The sequence below is a fragment of the Balaenoptera physalus genome, assembly GCF_965194825.1.
Source record: "Balaenoptera physalus genome assembly, chromosome: 17".
Classification (NCBI taxonomy): Eukaryota; Metazoa; Chordata; class Mammalia; order Artiodactyla; family Balaenopteridae; genus Balaenoptera; species Balaenoptera physalus.
This window is the reverse complement of record NC_138895.1, coordinates 3,664,867-3,680,002: the sequence shown is the minus strand read 5'-3', so window position 1 is coordinate 3,680,002 and position 15,136 is coordinate 3,664,867. Positions and strand designations below refer to the sequence as shown.

At 47.6% G+C, this 15,136-nt stretch overlaps 1 protein-coding gene across 5 annotated transcripts in view; it reads right to left on the bottom strand.

Annotated features, from left to right (window-relative positions):
• Nucleotides 1-15,136, bottom strand: part of RGS20 (regulator of G protein signaling 20) — an 80,302-nt gene that overhangs the window by 34,498 nt on the left and 30,668 nt on the right. Inside the window, exon 1 of one of the 5 annotated variants that reach the window (XM_082433045.1) lies at nucleotides 14,817-15,015. The exons of 1 other annotated variant lie outside the window; for it this stretch is intronic. Coding sequence is in view for 2 of the 4 variants with exons in the window: in XM_082433040.1 (XP_082289166.1) it covers nucleotides 14,117-14,439 (323 nt within the window). In the remaining 2 variants the exon portion in view is untranslated. Of the gene's footprint in view, nucleotides 1-13,824; nucleotides 14,049-14,116; nucleotides 14,791-14,816; nucleotides 15,016-15,136 lie in introns of those variants that run through there. 3 more of the 5 variants (XM_082433040.1, XM_082433042.1, XM_082433046.1) reach the window with 3 other exon arrangements.

Here is a 15,136-nt window from a genome sequence, read left to right as displayed (position 1 = left end):
GAACATAGGAAAAGCCATCGTGGGCTTTCAAGTCAGAGGTCCTTCCAGGCTGACCTCTGCACTTGTGAGGCCTGGACCAAATTCCCTCACCTTTCTAAGCCCCCCACCTCCTCATTTTATGATATGAGCCACACTGAGATTTGATAAAAGTAGTGAATGAGAGAACATACATGAAAGGTCTCTGAGACCATGAAGTGCTAATCCAATGCCATAATTATTCCTCTGACTTAGTACTTACTGATGACACTTAATGTAAAAGACTATGGTAAGTCCTTAAACTGTGTTCTAAGATCATAAACAAATTGATCCTATGCCTTTGGGTCTCTATTTGGTGGGGTCAACTAGCCAGGCCCCTACCTGTTCACTCTCAGACGTCTGGCACCTTGACCATTCACCAGCCTACAAGCAACCTAAACTGCCTCTGAGGGAAGGCAAGCAATGACCAAAATCGCGGAGAAAAGCTAAGGATGGGAGGACTAGAGAAGAGGGATGTACATTTGTTGGCTTGTCAATCAGAGCAAAAGAGCAGTTTTGTGCTTTCACTGGGGAAGCCCGAGGAAGGCCCGCTGGGGACGGAGCAGGAAGAGGTGTGGGTCCAGCCCTGGCTTGCCCACCGTCAGGCTTTGTGACCTCAGCAATCGGCCACCTCCCTGGGCCTCGGCTTTCTCACCTGCAAACTGAAGGAGCAAGATGCTCACTAAGCTCTTCTTGTTATTCTACGATGCTGTCATTCCCTGGGTGAACTACGCAAACATTGCCAAATGAAAAAAGCCAGATAAAAAAGGCCACATATTGTATGATTCTATTTATACGAAATGTCCAGAACAGGCAAATCTGTAGAAACAAAAAGTAGATCAGTGGTTGCCAGGGGCTGCAGGAGAAAGAGACTTGGTGAGTGACAATTAACGGGGGTAGGTTTCTTCTTAGAATGATGAAAATGGGAAAATGTTCTAAAGTAGATTATGGTGATAGTTACACACTGTGAATATACTAAAAGCCCTTGAACTCTGCATGTCTAATGGGTGTGACCTTACATAAATCACTTGCCTGAGCTGAACTTCTGTTGGCCAAGTCATTCCCACTTTCTGTTTCATGAAATTCATTTGAGTCGGGTACAGTAGCTAATCGGGCATTGTTCATTTTGTTGGGTGTGACAGTGGCATTCCATGACTGACAGCTGAGACACATCAGAAGAGGAAAGAAAAATACCCAAGGAAGAAGGGAGAGAGAAGACAGCGGGGACCAGCGGCCGTGCTGGGCTGGTGTGCCCGAGCACAGAGACAATGCTGGGGAGACAGGGATAAGAGCATCCCACAGCGCTGGGGCGTGGTCCATAAGGGGACCGGTGCCCGGCTCCGGAGGGAAATGCTACGTCATAGCCCAGAACCACGGTATTTATCAGAAATCTTAAAGTGTGTATTTGGCGGGGGAAAAAGTGCCACGGAAATCCTTTCCCTGCACGTCCCAGTGCGGAATGCAAATGAACATGCCGGGCATGTTACGTAGCATCCCAGGGCTCTCCTTCATCGACACGGGTTAGCACCAAGGTCAGGAATGCAAGCTCTTTCCCTGGTTAAAAGCACTTGAGTGCTCTTTGGCCCAGAGAATTATAATATTTATAGTCTTTCCTACAATCAGTAGGGGAGAAGTGGGTTCCCAAAGTGCATCCCGAGAAACAGAAATGCATAAAAGGTAACTACTTACATTTCAGGTTTTATTTAATGGAGAAGACAATGGGTAAGTGCAATTAATGCCACGTAAGCCCTGTGTTCAGTCTCGTACATATTTTATCTCTATCTCTGCCTTGAAAATCTAAATAAAACTAGAGCCTGCAGGGTATCGTGTATTACGCATGCTTCAATGAAACCCTAAGAATGTGAATTGAAATTTCATGTGAACACAGTGAGAAGGCGGCCATCTGCAAGCCAAGGAGAGGGGCCTCAGGAAGAACCAAACCTGCCCACACCTTGAGCTTGAACTTCCAGCCTCCAGAACCATGAGAAAATAAATGTCTGCTGTTTAAGCCACCCCGGCCTGTGGTATTTTGTTATGGCAGTCCTAGAATACTAATATAGTCAGGCATTAAATGATGTTAAAATATTGTTCATTTTGTTGGGTGTGACAAAGGTATTGCTATAATTATATGGATATCATATTTTAAAGTGTGCTTACTATAAGGTTATCATGTTTCTTAAAAGTAACATTCGTTTTTGTTTTAACTGTCTTTAATAAAAAGGTACAAAAAGGCGTGTTCAGAAGTAACTAACTAGCCTTTTCTACTCTTTTCAGGTCTGTCTGGGCAAGTTTTCCCTCTTTGTCTCCTTTTTCACAGATTCTACTTTTCCCCACAGAAAATTCTCCATGATCCCTTACTGAATGGTAGCGTTGGGCTATTCAGACTTTGCCTCACGTACATTATTAGTTAGAATTTTCATCTATGACGATGATCCTATTATAAATGATATGAGATATCCAGCTCCCATCCTATTTAAAGCTTTTAGGCTGTGAGTAATTTGAATCCCTAAAAGCCTTCAGCATCTGAGCTCTCATCCCCAAAACCTTTGTGTGTATCACTTCTCTCTGGCCCTTCTTCATTGGTACTTTTGGGGCTTGTTAACTGTCATTACATTTTCTGTTAGCATGAAAATGCTAAATGTTGAAATGGTGGATACCAAAAGGAAACTTGTTAGATCCTTCGATTTTATTTCCTATAGGAGATTATCTTTAATTGGATCTTTGGTCTGTCCTTCTGAATTTTTACTTTTTTTTCCTTGAGAGTACATTATTTTTCTAAGAAATGTCATTGTTATTGGTTGAACTTACTTTCACGTAGGCGGTTTCCTACAAGAACCTGGTAATACTCCACACTGACATCTAGGTTACAGATCAGAGGCAGGCCCACATATTCTGTAAAGGACTGGAGAGTAAATACGGTAGCCTCCGTGGGCTCATGACAGCTGTCAACTGCCCCATCAGCCCCAAAACTGTCACAGACATCACCCACATGAACGCGTGGGGCTGGGTGTCAATGAAACCTTATTCATGGACACCGCAATTTGAACTACATAAAATTTCTGTGTCACAAAATGTTCTTCTTCGATTTCCTTCCCCCAACGATTAAGAAAGCTAAGAACTACTGAGCTTCCGCGTTAGTGAACACCTGGAGGAGCTGGGAGGGTGGGGCACCCAGGGAGGGGGGCAGCTCCTCGCCCCTCCCCCAGGCCTTGCCCTCCTTCCACTCGGCCATTCCTGAGTTACCGATACCCTCCTCCCCGCCCAGCAAGAAGGGAACCTGCCAGGGCTGCCACTTTTCCCTGTGTCCCCAGCCTGCAGGCCCACACCATCAAGATTTTGGACTTGCTAAGTTTTGTGAGCCAATTCCTCAAAAGCAATCTCTCTCTCTCTATATATATATATAAAATAAGTAAATAAACAATGTTTAAAAATATAAAAACCTTTCTTAGTGCACAGCCCATAGAAGGACAGGCCGTGTTCTGGCTTTGGACATGGGCCTTAGTTAGCTGTAATAAATACACAGAAATGCTCAGCAGACTGTTTACAGCGTGAGAAAAGGAGGTGCAGGTTCTATGGCAGAAATAGCCACTGATTAGGCTCCAGAATTTCCCGCCACGAGCCCCCGAAGTTTAGCGCCACAGCACAGACTCACGTTTCCGCCTCTAGCCCCCCGCCAGCCCCTGCTTTCAAAACACTCCAATCCAGCTGTCCCCTGGCATCACAACTGGAGCTCTCGTGGACGTCTCAGATTCCGGCGTCTAAACGGGCTCAAGTCCCACCCCCTGCCCCCGCTGTTTCCTCCCCCGTCTGCTTCGAGCCCATCCACGGTGCCCCAGCCACTCACATCCCAGGAGTCGCCTAGACTCTTCTTTTCACCTCACTCATTGGTAAGCTTGCGCCCTCCTCTCCAAACCCACTGCACACCCTCCAAAATGCATCTCCCTCTGCTCTATCCCCTCCAGATTTTTGGCTACAGTGGCAGAGATGAGTAGTTGCAATAGAGACCACATGGCCCTCAAGGCCTAAAATAGTTAGTTTTAAAATAGAATCCAGACTTTGTTAGTCCCCTCCTGTGGCCATCAATGGTAACGCATGACACCAGAATAAAATCTCAACTCTTTTATCAGAGTCTGCTTTTTCCCCTAACAATCTCCAACGAATGCACAACTTCCCCTCGGCCTAAATGGGCAAAGGTAGCGGTAACCACACCTTCTGACTCCATGTACTCTGTGGAGCTGCCCCCACGCGGACCCAAACCCGCGCCGTCTGGCTCCAGGCACGGGTCCCTCTCAACACCCGCACAGCAGCACCCTTCGCGCCACGGCTGTGCGCAGGCTACGGTCACACAGACTGGGGTTGTTCTGGGACGCCCGTCGGTGGTCTGCTGCCGATCAGAACAGGCTAAGGGACAGGCCAGCACACGGTCACCCTGGTTCCATGCTGCCTTCGTGTTCCCAAGACAGCTCCCGGCGGCCGGGCCCATGGGACGTTTTTGTCTGCTGTTCCCAGGGGGTGTATGACAGGATCTCTGCTCCTCAAGGTTTTGGTTTTCTACAATTTGCACCAAAATATCTCCTGAATTCTAGGTCCCCACGCCCTCGGCATGAAGGGTTCGATGGCTAGTGTGCTGAACAAGCAGATATAAAATTGAAATGGATTGAAATGTTTAATGGTGATGCATTTTGGGCTCTTTGTAGGGAACCACAGCCATTCGATTCTCCTTTGGTGAGACCACATGAGGCAGTCAGACGCGGGGATTTAGGAATAAAACCCCCATCCAAAGGGATGCATAAAAAGGCTCATAAAGGACCAATTTCCATTAAAAAATTATCTCTATGTAGTCTCCTGATTCTCAGACTACTTTTGATAGATTTTAACAAATATGTGCTCTAAGTTAGAATTTATAGTTTTATTTCCTTCATGATTTTGAACAGATCATTAGAAGATAAGGGAAAAAATAATAGGTCTTTTGCGGGTTAGTTTATGAGATGTGTTTACCACGAACAGGTGAGTTATGCACGTTACTAGATTTTGCATACTTTTTTCATACCTCTTTGTGCCATTGTATTCACCCTCCTTTAACCCAAATTTATTCCACCTGGTCTGGTACGCTGTTCAGTTGTTTTTGTTAATAAGTACTTCATTTTGCCAAAAGAACAGTACAGAACTTCCCAGTCATTTAAAGGTCTAGAAATAACTTACTTGCTTTAGTGGAAACTTAGCTCTAATGAGAATTTGATAAATTCTAGGTTGTTGTAAACTAGACCCCATAATTCTTTTTTTTTTTGGCCTCGCTGCACGGCATGCAGGATCTTAATTCCCTGACCAGGGATCGAACCCGTGCCGCCTGCAGTGGAAATGCGGAGTCCTAACCACTGGACCGCCAGGGAGGTCCCGAGACCCATAATTCTTGTGCCTTGGTTTAAATCTGCGTACAGATTGTAAAGAGTGCAGTCAGATGCTAGACCCGCAAAGCCGGCTCTTATCACGCTACAGAACTAAACACAGATGCATCTTGGGCCTCAGGGAGGCAGGCCGGAACGCTGTCCCACTGGCCGGGGAGGGGGCGGGCGATCAGGAGAGGCCTGCTACTCTAGAACCATCCAACTGCCCCCGGGACTACTATTTCCATTCTAAATTTAGAGTAGAACTTAATTGTTTCCATATATTAGTGAGGTCTTTTTTTAAAAAGAAACAAATGCTGAAGTCAAAATAAAAGAGCAGAGGGGTAACAGGAAATATACTGTAAAAATATTTAAATAACATGGAGATAACATTAAAATTACTCACAGACCCCACAGACTCTCCTCTGCAAAGATCAACTAGCTGTCCTTTCCAGAAAATATTGTTAGCCTTTTCTTCATATTTCCTAATATGGTTTTCTTGTTGCCAACATCTTATAATAAACCCTAGTGGATATAACACCAAGTAGCTAGATGTGAATTTTGCTGAGAGCAGACTACTTTGGATGTAATTCTTCCTGCCATTAAAATTTATTTATTTATTTATTTGGATTTATTTGGTCTAAAAAAACAAAGATTTTGGCAAAATATGAATGCATAAACTTATTTAGTAATATTTTCATAGATATTAAGTCATAGGTATAGGCATTTCATATCAAAGAACTTTTTTCAGCACCTTGTTTGAATGGTAAAAGTTTTAGAATCTGTACCAGATATAAATATATCAAAATATGTGTTTAAAATCAGATTATCCATGTTCAGGGGCCTAAAATAATGATGGATAAATATTAGAGGAATAATGATAACAGCTACCACTTAACTGAATACTCTCGTGAACGCTCTACTGTACATTTCTTGTTATAAAGTAAGTGTAATTATCCCCGTTGTACATATTTGGAATCCGAGGCTCACAGAACTAGCAAGCAAAGTCAAAATTCAAACCCAGTTCTCTTTCATTCCAGTGCTCATGCTTTTTACATCACACAACTGCAATCTGAAGCAGGAAGAGTTGCAGGGATTATAATGTACTTCTTTTCCTTCTAACATTTTTAAACTCACAAAACATGTATTGCATTTTATATTCATACACGGCAAAATTTTGAATGTTCGTTTTCTAAATTGCATTGGAAACAAATGATACTATAGAAAGATAAAAAATGTGATTCCAAGATAGAAGAAAAAGAAACTTAATTCAAGAAAAATGGTAATAGGTCAGCTCCTGAGCAACAACTAAAAATGTTAGATGGATAACTGAAATCCCATTTCTAAAGACATCAAAGAGCTGTGGAGGCAAAAAGGCTGAATTACCTAAAGTGTCTGAGGGAGAGCTCCTCCCCAGGGAGCAGTCTGTCACCGTGTGTCTCCTTCCCTGAGGGCGTATGTGGACTCTGGGCATGGGCTGAGGCTACAGTCTCAGATGGGAGAGCACATCTCCTGTCAATAACAAGGTCTCCCTCAGACACATGGCTGCCTTCCTCGTGACCTTTACCAGACCGTGGAAGCCACCTCGGGAAGGCAGGGGCAGAAAGAAGCCTCTGAAGGTGAGACCGAGTCTCCTAGTCTTTCAAGACTGAGGAGATAGAAACCCGTTAGGCTCTAAATCTGAAGCCCAGGAGAAAACACCTGAGGAATGGGAAGTAACCGAGGTTACGTAAGTCTTACTAAAATTGCAACCTGTCCCAACCCATTTCAATACCTGTTAGGACTGAAGTCATTAGCTACTCATTCTCACAGAGCAAATCCCTCCAAGGGAGATTCCTTGCTGGTGGAAGATATAATCCAAACCTACACGGTTTCTTTATATATGATGTCTACATACAACAAAAATTACTAGATATGTGAAGAGACAGAAAAATGTGATCAATGATTAAAAAACAAACAACAGGTACAGGCTCATAAAAACCTCAACACTGGATTTAGTAGGCAAGAATTAGATGGAAAAACTGATGAAAACATGGAGAATTTCATCAGAAAATTGAAATGTATTAATAAGCATCAAACAGACATACTACATTTAGAATAAAACAGTTTTTGAAATTAATGATCACTAGATGGTTTAACAGAAGACTGGGCACAGCAGAAGACAGGTCACGTGAACTAAAACACACATTAAAAGAAAGTATTCAAGTTGAAGGAGAGACAAAGAACGGACAAAACCTAGGATCGAATAAAAGACATACGTATGATTTGAGTCTCAGAAGCAGGAGAGAAAGGGAGAAAACTGCTAAGAAGCAATATCTGAAGAGATATTGAGTGAAAAATTTCCAAAGCTGATGAAAGAGATCAGTTCACAGATACAAAGAGCCCAATGAATCCAAAGCAGGACAAATATAAAACCACACCTAGGCACATTGTGTTCAAACAGTGGCAAGCCAAAAACAAAGAGAAAAATTTTAAATGAGCCAGAGAAAGAAGACATGTCACCTTCATAGAAGCATGACTTTTCAGCAGAAACTACAGAAGTCGAAAGGTAATGGAATGAGAGTGTAAAGGCAAGACACAGATTGGGATTTGCAACACACACACAGATAGACAAACAGACACACACACACACATTTTTGACAATAACTTATATCCAGCGTATATTAAAAACGCTTACAAATCAATAAGAAAAACACAGACCATACAACAGAAAAATAGGTCAAAAACTTGTAGAGGCAGTTTACAAGAGAAGATATACAAATGGCTGAAAAAAGATGTTCAGCATCATTAGTAATCAGGGAAATACAAATTAAAACCACAATGCTAAACCTCTATGGACACCAGAATGACTACAATTAAATCAGTGGACAATACTAAGTGCTGGTGAGGATGTCAAGCAATATATGTTGCTGGTAGGGGTGTAAGTTGGTTTGGCGTGTAAAAACCGCCAGTATCTAATAAAGCTACACATATACTGGATCTATTACCCAGCAATTTCATTCCTGAGCATCCAATGGAAATCAGGGCTTAATGTTTATCAAAAGACATGAATAAGAATGTTCACATTAGCATTATTCACGGTGGAAACAACTCAGACGTCCTTTAGGAGTGGAATGGAGGGACTTCCCTGGTGGCGTAGTGGTTAAGGATCCGCCTGCCAAGGCAGGGGACACGGGTTCGAGCCCTGGTCCAGGAAGATCCCACATGCCGCGGAGCAACTAAGCCTGCGAGCCACAACCACTGAGCCTGCGCTCTAGAGCCCGTGAGCCACAACTACCAAGCCCGTGTGCCACAAATACTGAAGCCCACGTGCCTAGAGCCAGTGCTTTGCAACGAGAGAAGCCTGCACACTGCAACGAAGAGCAGCCCCCGCTCTCCGCAACTAGAGAAAGCCGCGCACAGCAATGAAGACCCAACATAGCCAAAAACAAATAAATTAAAAAAAAAAAAAGAGTGGAATGGATACGTGAACTGGTGTGTATTCACACAAAGGAACACAGCATTGAAAAATAACAATATATGCAACAGTGAATGAATCTCAAAAACATAATGCTGAGCTAAAGAACCAGCTGCAAAGAATATGTACTGTCTAATTCTAAAAGAGGTTCAACACCAGGCACAACTAATATGTGGTTTGGGAACTTACAACAGTGGATACCTGTGAGTACTGGCTGGGAGGAAGCAAGAGGGGATGTTATGGATACAGGTTGAGAATATCCGGTATCTTGATCTAGAGCAGTGGTGAGCCCCCAGGGCACTTTTGGCAATGCCTAGAGACATTTTTGGTTGTCATTTCCAGGGATGGTATGCTACTGGCATCCAGAGGTAGAGGACAGGGGTGCTGTTAAACATCCTGCAACGCACAATTCAGCCTCCCACTGGGAGGCAGTCAACCCAAAATGTCCACAGTGCTGAGGTTGAGAAATCCTGATGCAGATAATGGTAACACGAGGGTAACTGAGAACGTGTACACTTGACTATAATTTATAACAAACGAAGTTAAAAAAATCAGGACTCTCACAAAAATAGCTATAGTTCCTCACTGAGATTTAGAAAATGTACATGAAACTTCGTTTCCATTTTATAAATAGTCTAATTTATTAAAGAGTCCTAACCACCTGAACTTGCCAGGAATTGCATTAAGCCTGGAAGAACTAGACTCTTTGTGTGCAGTCCCTATTAAATGGAAAAAAGTATCTACACCTTTCTATATAGCAGGAGATGCACAAATTAGAATCTGGGTTATCACAGAAATGGATATTTGTAGAAACACAATAAGGGTATATGGTAAAGTCCATACCTCTGGGTTTCTCTTGCAACCACTACAATACAAATAGAGAAAAACATACATGTACTTTTAAAAACAATAGTCTCATAACATTGATTCCAAGGATAATAACTTCTTGCCATTAATTATCAACAAGACTTTTACATAAATTAAGGAATCTACTGGTCCCTTAAATCTTATTATCACCACGCCCTGAGACACAAAAGTCACTTAGAAGGGTTGGGTAGGGCATGGGTTGCACAATTCTTTCCAGTGTCTTGCATAAACGGAACAGCTATACAAGCCTGTGTGGATCTAGCCAAACAGCCCCAGAAGGGCTGGAACTGCTGGGAGTGTTGCAGCCTTAGAACGACGGGCACCACAAACTCGTGTTCTAGCTCTGGAGCAAATACTGTCCAGTTAACATCAGAGGTGATAGGGGCACAAACAGAGACAAACCAGAGAAAAAGATGTTTCCCTCCACTTCACCGTTGGGCTGAGGTGCACGTGGTCAACCCAGGACCTCAGCAAGTCCAACTGCTGGGTGACTTTGCATGAGACGCTGTCGTCTAAAATCCAAACACCGATACGTACTTGAGAAGGATTTTACAATGTAAAGTAAAATTAATTAATAACTAGAAATCGAGCATTCCCAAACCATCAGGGTCAACTGGCTGTAATAATCACTGAAATAACTCGAGTGAAATATCACTGCTGGGCAGCAGAGCATGTTACTGATTCTTGACAGATGACTCCTCATGCAAAGAGCTGGAATCTAATCAGCAGGAGTCTGTGAATTCATAATCGCGGAATATCACCTTGGGCACTCAGTCATATCAGGCTTGGCCGTGAAGAGCTGCTGCAGAAGCCTATTCAATGGTACTGGGAACTGACTCACCCCGTGCAGCGCTGTCTAAACTCTCGAACTGGCTGCTCAAGGTAACATTCAGGGACCATCTCAGAAGTGCTGGGTAGTCAGTGACTCACTTGTACTGTACTAAATGCTAGGCTCTGACTCGGCGTGAACCCTGTTAGTTGCTGCTGACACTACAGGTATTTGAATAGACGCTCACACTGTGAGTCACCTGTTTGCTGTACAGAACACCAATCGGCAATGTTGCCAGTTGAACAGTGATTCACGTTAGAATCGTAATGGGACCTGACTTGATACGTGTGATTTCAAAACTCAGTTCTGCTGGACTGGCTTGGGAGCCTGCTAGAAAGTCACTCCCCGCTTAATGCCCTGGATTTCTGTCTAAGAACATCTGTCCAGAGAGGCAAAATCAAGGGTAAGACATCGCGCTCACGACTGGAGAGGACCATGGCTTCCTTCTTCAAGGACGCAGGCACAGTTCCTATAAGTGCCTTCCCTGGCAGACACAGCATTCCTGTAAATAACTTTGCAAGGCCAGACACGCACGTGAAAGGCTCTGCCATGTAATTTCTAAACCACTTATGTGAGGTCTGGACCTTTAAGCCACCAGCTGCGTCTGTTCGTGAAAGGTGAATGTCATTAGACGGCCACATGCAGAAATGAAAAAACAGCAGAACTTTCGGAAGTGCTGTTCAAGTGTCTGGAACGAAACCAGTCACCTGGCAATTGCATTAAAATAAGAACGCTTTTTTTCCTTTTTCATGCTTGCTTGTCTACAAAATCTGGAATAATAAAATCTCCTGGTATGTAATCTTGAAAGACTTTCCTAAAAAGCTCTCTTACAGGAACCTTCAATTTTTAAACATTTAAGAAAAGCTCAAAACTGATTTCTAATGTAAAACCGCTGCAAGGGATTAACAGAATATGCAGCCAAATGTGGGACCTTAAATTCTAACGCTGGCTCTACCTCTTGCTTGATCTGGGACCTTCCCATACCTCAAACAAGTCACGTGGTCATATCTTCTGATGTGAGGGACCATGATAAAGTGGTCGGCCAGCAGCAGCCACATTACAGCCCGGCCTTTCTTATGTCGCTGATATCACATGCTTGTATATTTTTTCCTTATATCATACCTTCTGGTTTCCTATTTGTTAAAGGTTCATAAATCTGCAGTAAACAGGAAATCACCTGTGTGGTGTGTAAGAGGCCTGGGCAGAGTCAGAAGACCTAATTCTAATCCCATTTAGGCCTCTATTTAGCTGCAGATATCTGACCTTTAACCTCTCTGAATGTTTCCTCACCTGTAAAGTGAAGGAGGTACATAAGTAATCTGACTTTTATCATTCTATATTTTTGATATCAAGGGCATTTTGGCTAAAATGTTTACAATGATCTTAGAGAAGTTAGCATGTCGAGCTCCTAAGTTTCCACACTCTCTTAAGTAAAACTGACTCAGGGCAATATTTTAATGCAGACATCGGATTTTCTGTATATACCATGACCTAATACGTAGTTTTAATGCATATCTGTTTTACAAAGTGAAATATTTTGAAGGTTAGAGATAATTTTCTTAAAATGCTATTTGAATCATTGTATATACTTCATAATTATTTGAAATAAAAGGGCCCAGATGATGTAGAAATGTATTGTTTTTAAATTTAGATACTGACATAGAAAACATTTTCTATTTTTCTAATTTTGACGGACATCTTCTATTTCATCACGTATACTCTTTATAACAAACAAAATGTGCATTTTGTTCCTGATCTTTTAATTTTGAAGTCTACTTAGCCAATTTAGCACCAATACAATAACAATAGTAATAGTAACTTTTGTTTGGTATGTGTCAGAGCTCTGCTGTATTAATTCACTGAATGCTGGCAGCCAACCTGTGAGGCAGGTATTTTTCTTATCCCCATTTTACAGATGATAAAACTACGGCACCGAGAGGTTAAGCAACTTGCCCGAGGTCACACCGCTAGGCTGAGATTTGAATCTAGACAGTTACTGAGTCCAGGGCTCTTACCACTAAGCAATATCGCCCCTCATGTGCGATACTGATACTGATACAAAAGACGCCACTTAAGGAACAGGAGATAAACCGGACGAAACCCAGTAGAAAATCAGGTTGTGAGCAAAAAACTAAGAGTTTACAGATAGAGTCTTTCCTTGACACAACTCCTTTGCCAAGTCTGGGGAGGAATTCACACTATTTCGTGAACTCGGACCCCTGTTTGGTCAGTTCCACAATCTGGAACCACCAGAAGTGAAAGAAGCCAAGCCACGCAGGGGCCCTGCGACCTGCGCTCCAGAGGAGGGGGGACTGACCCAGGACGGTAACGAGACGGTGCAGAAGCTCCCCGCCTCCGGGGCCACCGCGAGCTCCAGCGGGCGAGTGACTGCTGCTGGCCGCCCGTGGACGAGGGGCGCTCCGCCCGCGCTGCGGGCACCGGCTGCGGTCGCCGCAACCCGCGCCCTCCGGCCGATCGGCTGGGCGGGGGCGGACAAAGAGCGCTCGGCCTCGGCCGGATTCTCCCGAGGAAGGGATGTGGGAGCGAGTTCCCGCGGAGCGCCCGCCCCCTCCCGGCCAGAAACTCAGCCTCGGCGCTCACTCCTCCACCCGGCCCGCCTAGGGGGCGCGTGGGGCTGAGCTGCTGGCGGGGCCGCGTCCCCCGCCCGGCGCCCGCGTCCTTCGCCGCCGCCGGGCTCGCTCCGCGCCGCGGCCGCCCGCCCGAGCTCTCTCTCCTCGGGCGCTGGCGACTCCCGGAGGCTCGCAAAACCGCTCGAGTCCCCGCGCGCCGCCCCTCCCCAGACCCCTCCCCCGCCGCCCATCCCTTCCCGCCCACTCCCCCCGCCGCACCAGCCAAGCCGGCCGGAAGCCCGCCGCCTCTGCGACCCCTCCCCCGCCCACTCCGCCCACCCCTGGGGGAGGGGGAGTCGCCGCGCCCGCCGAAGCCCAGTCCCTGCCGCGCGCCGCCGTCCCGGAGGTCCCCGCAGCCCGGGCGCCACACTCGTTCCAACTTCCGAGCGCAGCCCCGAGAGCGCGGAAGACTCAATCGCCGGGTTCCCGCAAGAAAAATACCCGCGGCGCCCGCCTCCCTCCCCCCGCCCCCCTCGGCTCGGGCCGAGCGTGGGGACGGTTCTGTCCATTCGGTTTTCCGAGCTTCAGTGGCGACACCGAGTCAGGCCCCCGGGGTCCGCGGCGGGCGCCCGACTCCTCGGGTCCCCGCCGTAGTGGCGCGTCTCCGCGGCGATTCCGGGAGCGTCTCCGCTTCCTTCCCACCTGCGCTCAGACCGCCCGCCTCCGGCGCCCGGGGTTTCCCAGGTCGGCTTCGGGTGTCAGCCCACCCACTCGCTGGCGCCCGGCCACAGAGGTCGAACCGTGCGGACGCCCCGGCGGAGCCCCTTGAGACACGGTCACACCCCAAGCCCCGCACGCCCTGCACGCTGACCCGCTCCCGCCACCGTGGTCCAGCCCAGCGTGCGCGCCCCGCCCGGCCCCGGCTACCTCCCGGCCCGAGGCCACAGGGCGAGTCCGGGAGGGAGAAGGGGGCGTTGAGGAAGTGGCTACTCACGCTTCCACGGTCAGCCCCGCGAGCCCGAGGGGGAGCTGCGGCCCGCGCGCCTCCGTCCGCCGTGCGCATGCGTCCCGCGAGTGCCTTATTTTTATGATAATTCTAGGTGCTGCCCTCGCTACGCCCGCGATCGCTCTCCCCGGCTTTCCTCTTTCTCTGGCTCTCCGTCTTTCCAGTCGCCTTCTTCTCCCCCCCGCCTCCCTCGCCTCTGCCTCTCCCCGCCCCTCCCTCCCCCCTCCCCGGCCGGGCCACCCAGGGCTCGCTTCCCTCCCGCGGCGGCGCGCTCCTCTGCGGCGGGGCTTGGGGCGGGGGTCCCCATCCATGCCGGGACCGTGGTTCCCTTCTTCAGCCCCGGGTTAGGAAGTACCGAGAGTGTGGGCGCCGCAGAGCCCCCTCGGCTCTCCCTATGCTTGGCGCGCGGGGGCCGAGCGGACCCCCAGCGTGCGGGAGAGCGCGCTGGGATCTTGTGAATGGAGCGGGCGGGGGGAGGCACCCGTGTGTGCGCGCGGGGTGCTCGTACCCGGAGGGTCCGGCCGTGGACTCTCCGCCTCTGGAGGCCGGTCCCCACCATCTCCCTTTCCCCGGGATGCTTCTCCAGCTCTACCCCCGCCCCACCCGGCTGCAGCCTCCGCCTCCGGAGGTACCAAACTGGAAAGGGGTTCCTTGCCCCCTCCCCGCCTGCCGGAGCCGAAGGTCCCACCTGGCTGGGTGGCGGGGGGGTTGGCTAACTCCCGACTCCGGAGTCCGGGGAAGGGGGAGACCCGGAGGGTGGCGGGAACCTCGCCGCTGCCCAGCTCTGCGGGCACGGAGCCCTGGAGCCCCCAGTGTGCCCTCGGGAGACGCGGCCTGACCTCCGGGCCGTGCGCCCGAGCTCGGCGGGCTAAACTGAAGCTGGAAGCCAACCTGACACTAAAATAACATCACGTCATTTCCTCCCTGGCCTCCCGAGCGCGCCGTAGCCGGGGGCTGGGGAGTGGGAGCGCGAGGAGGGGGCGGAGGCTCGTCCGGGGGAGGCTTGGA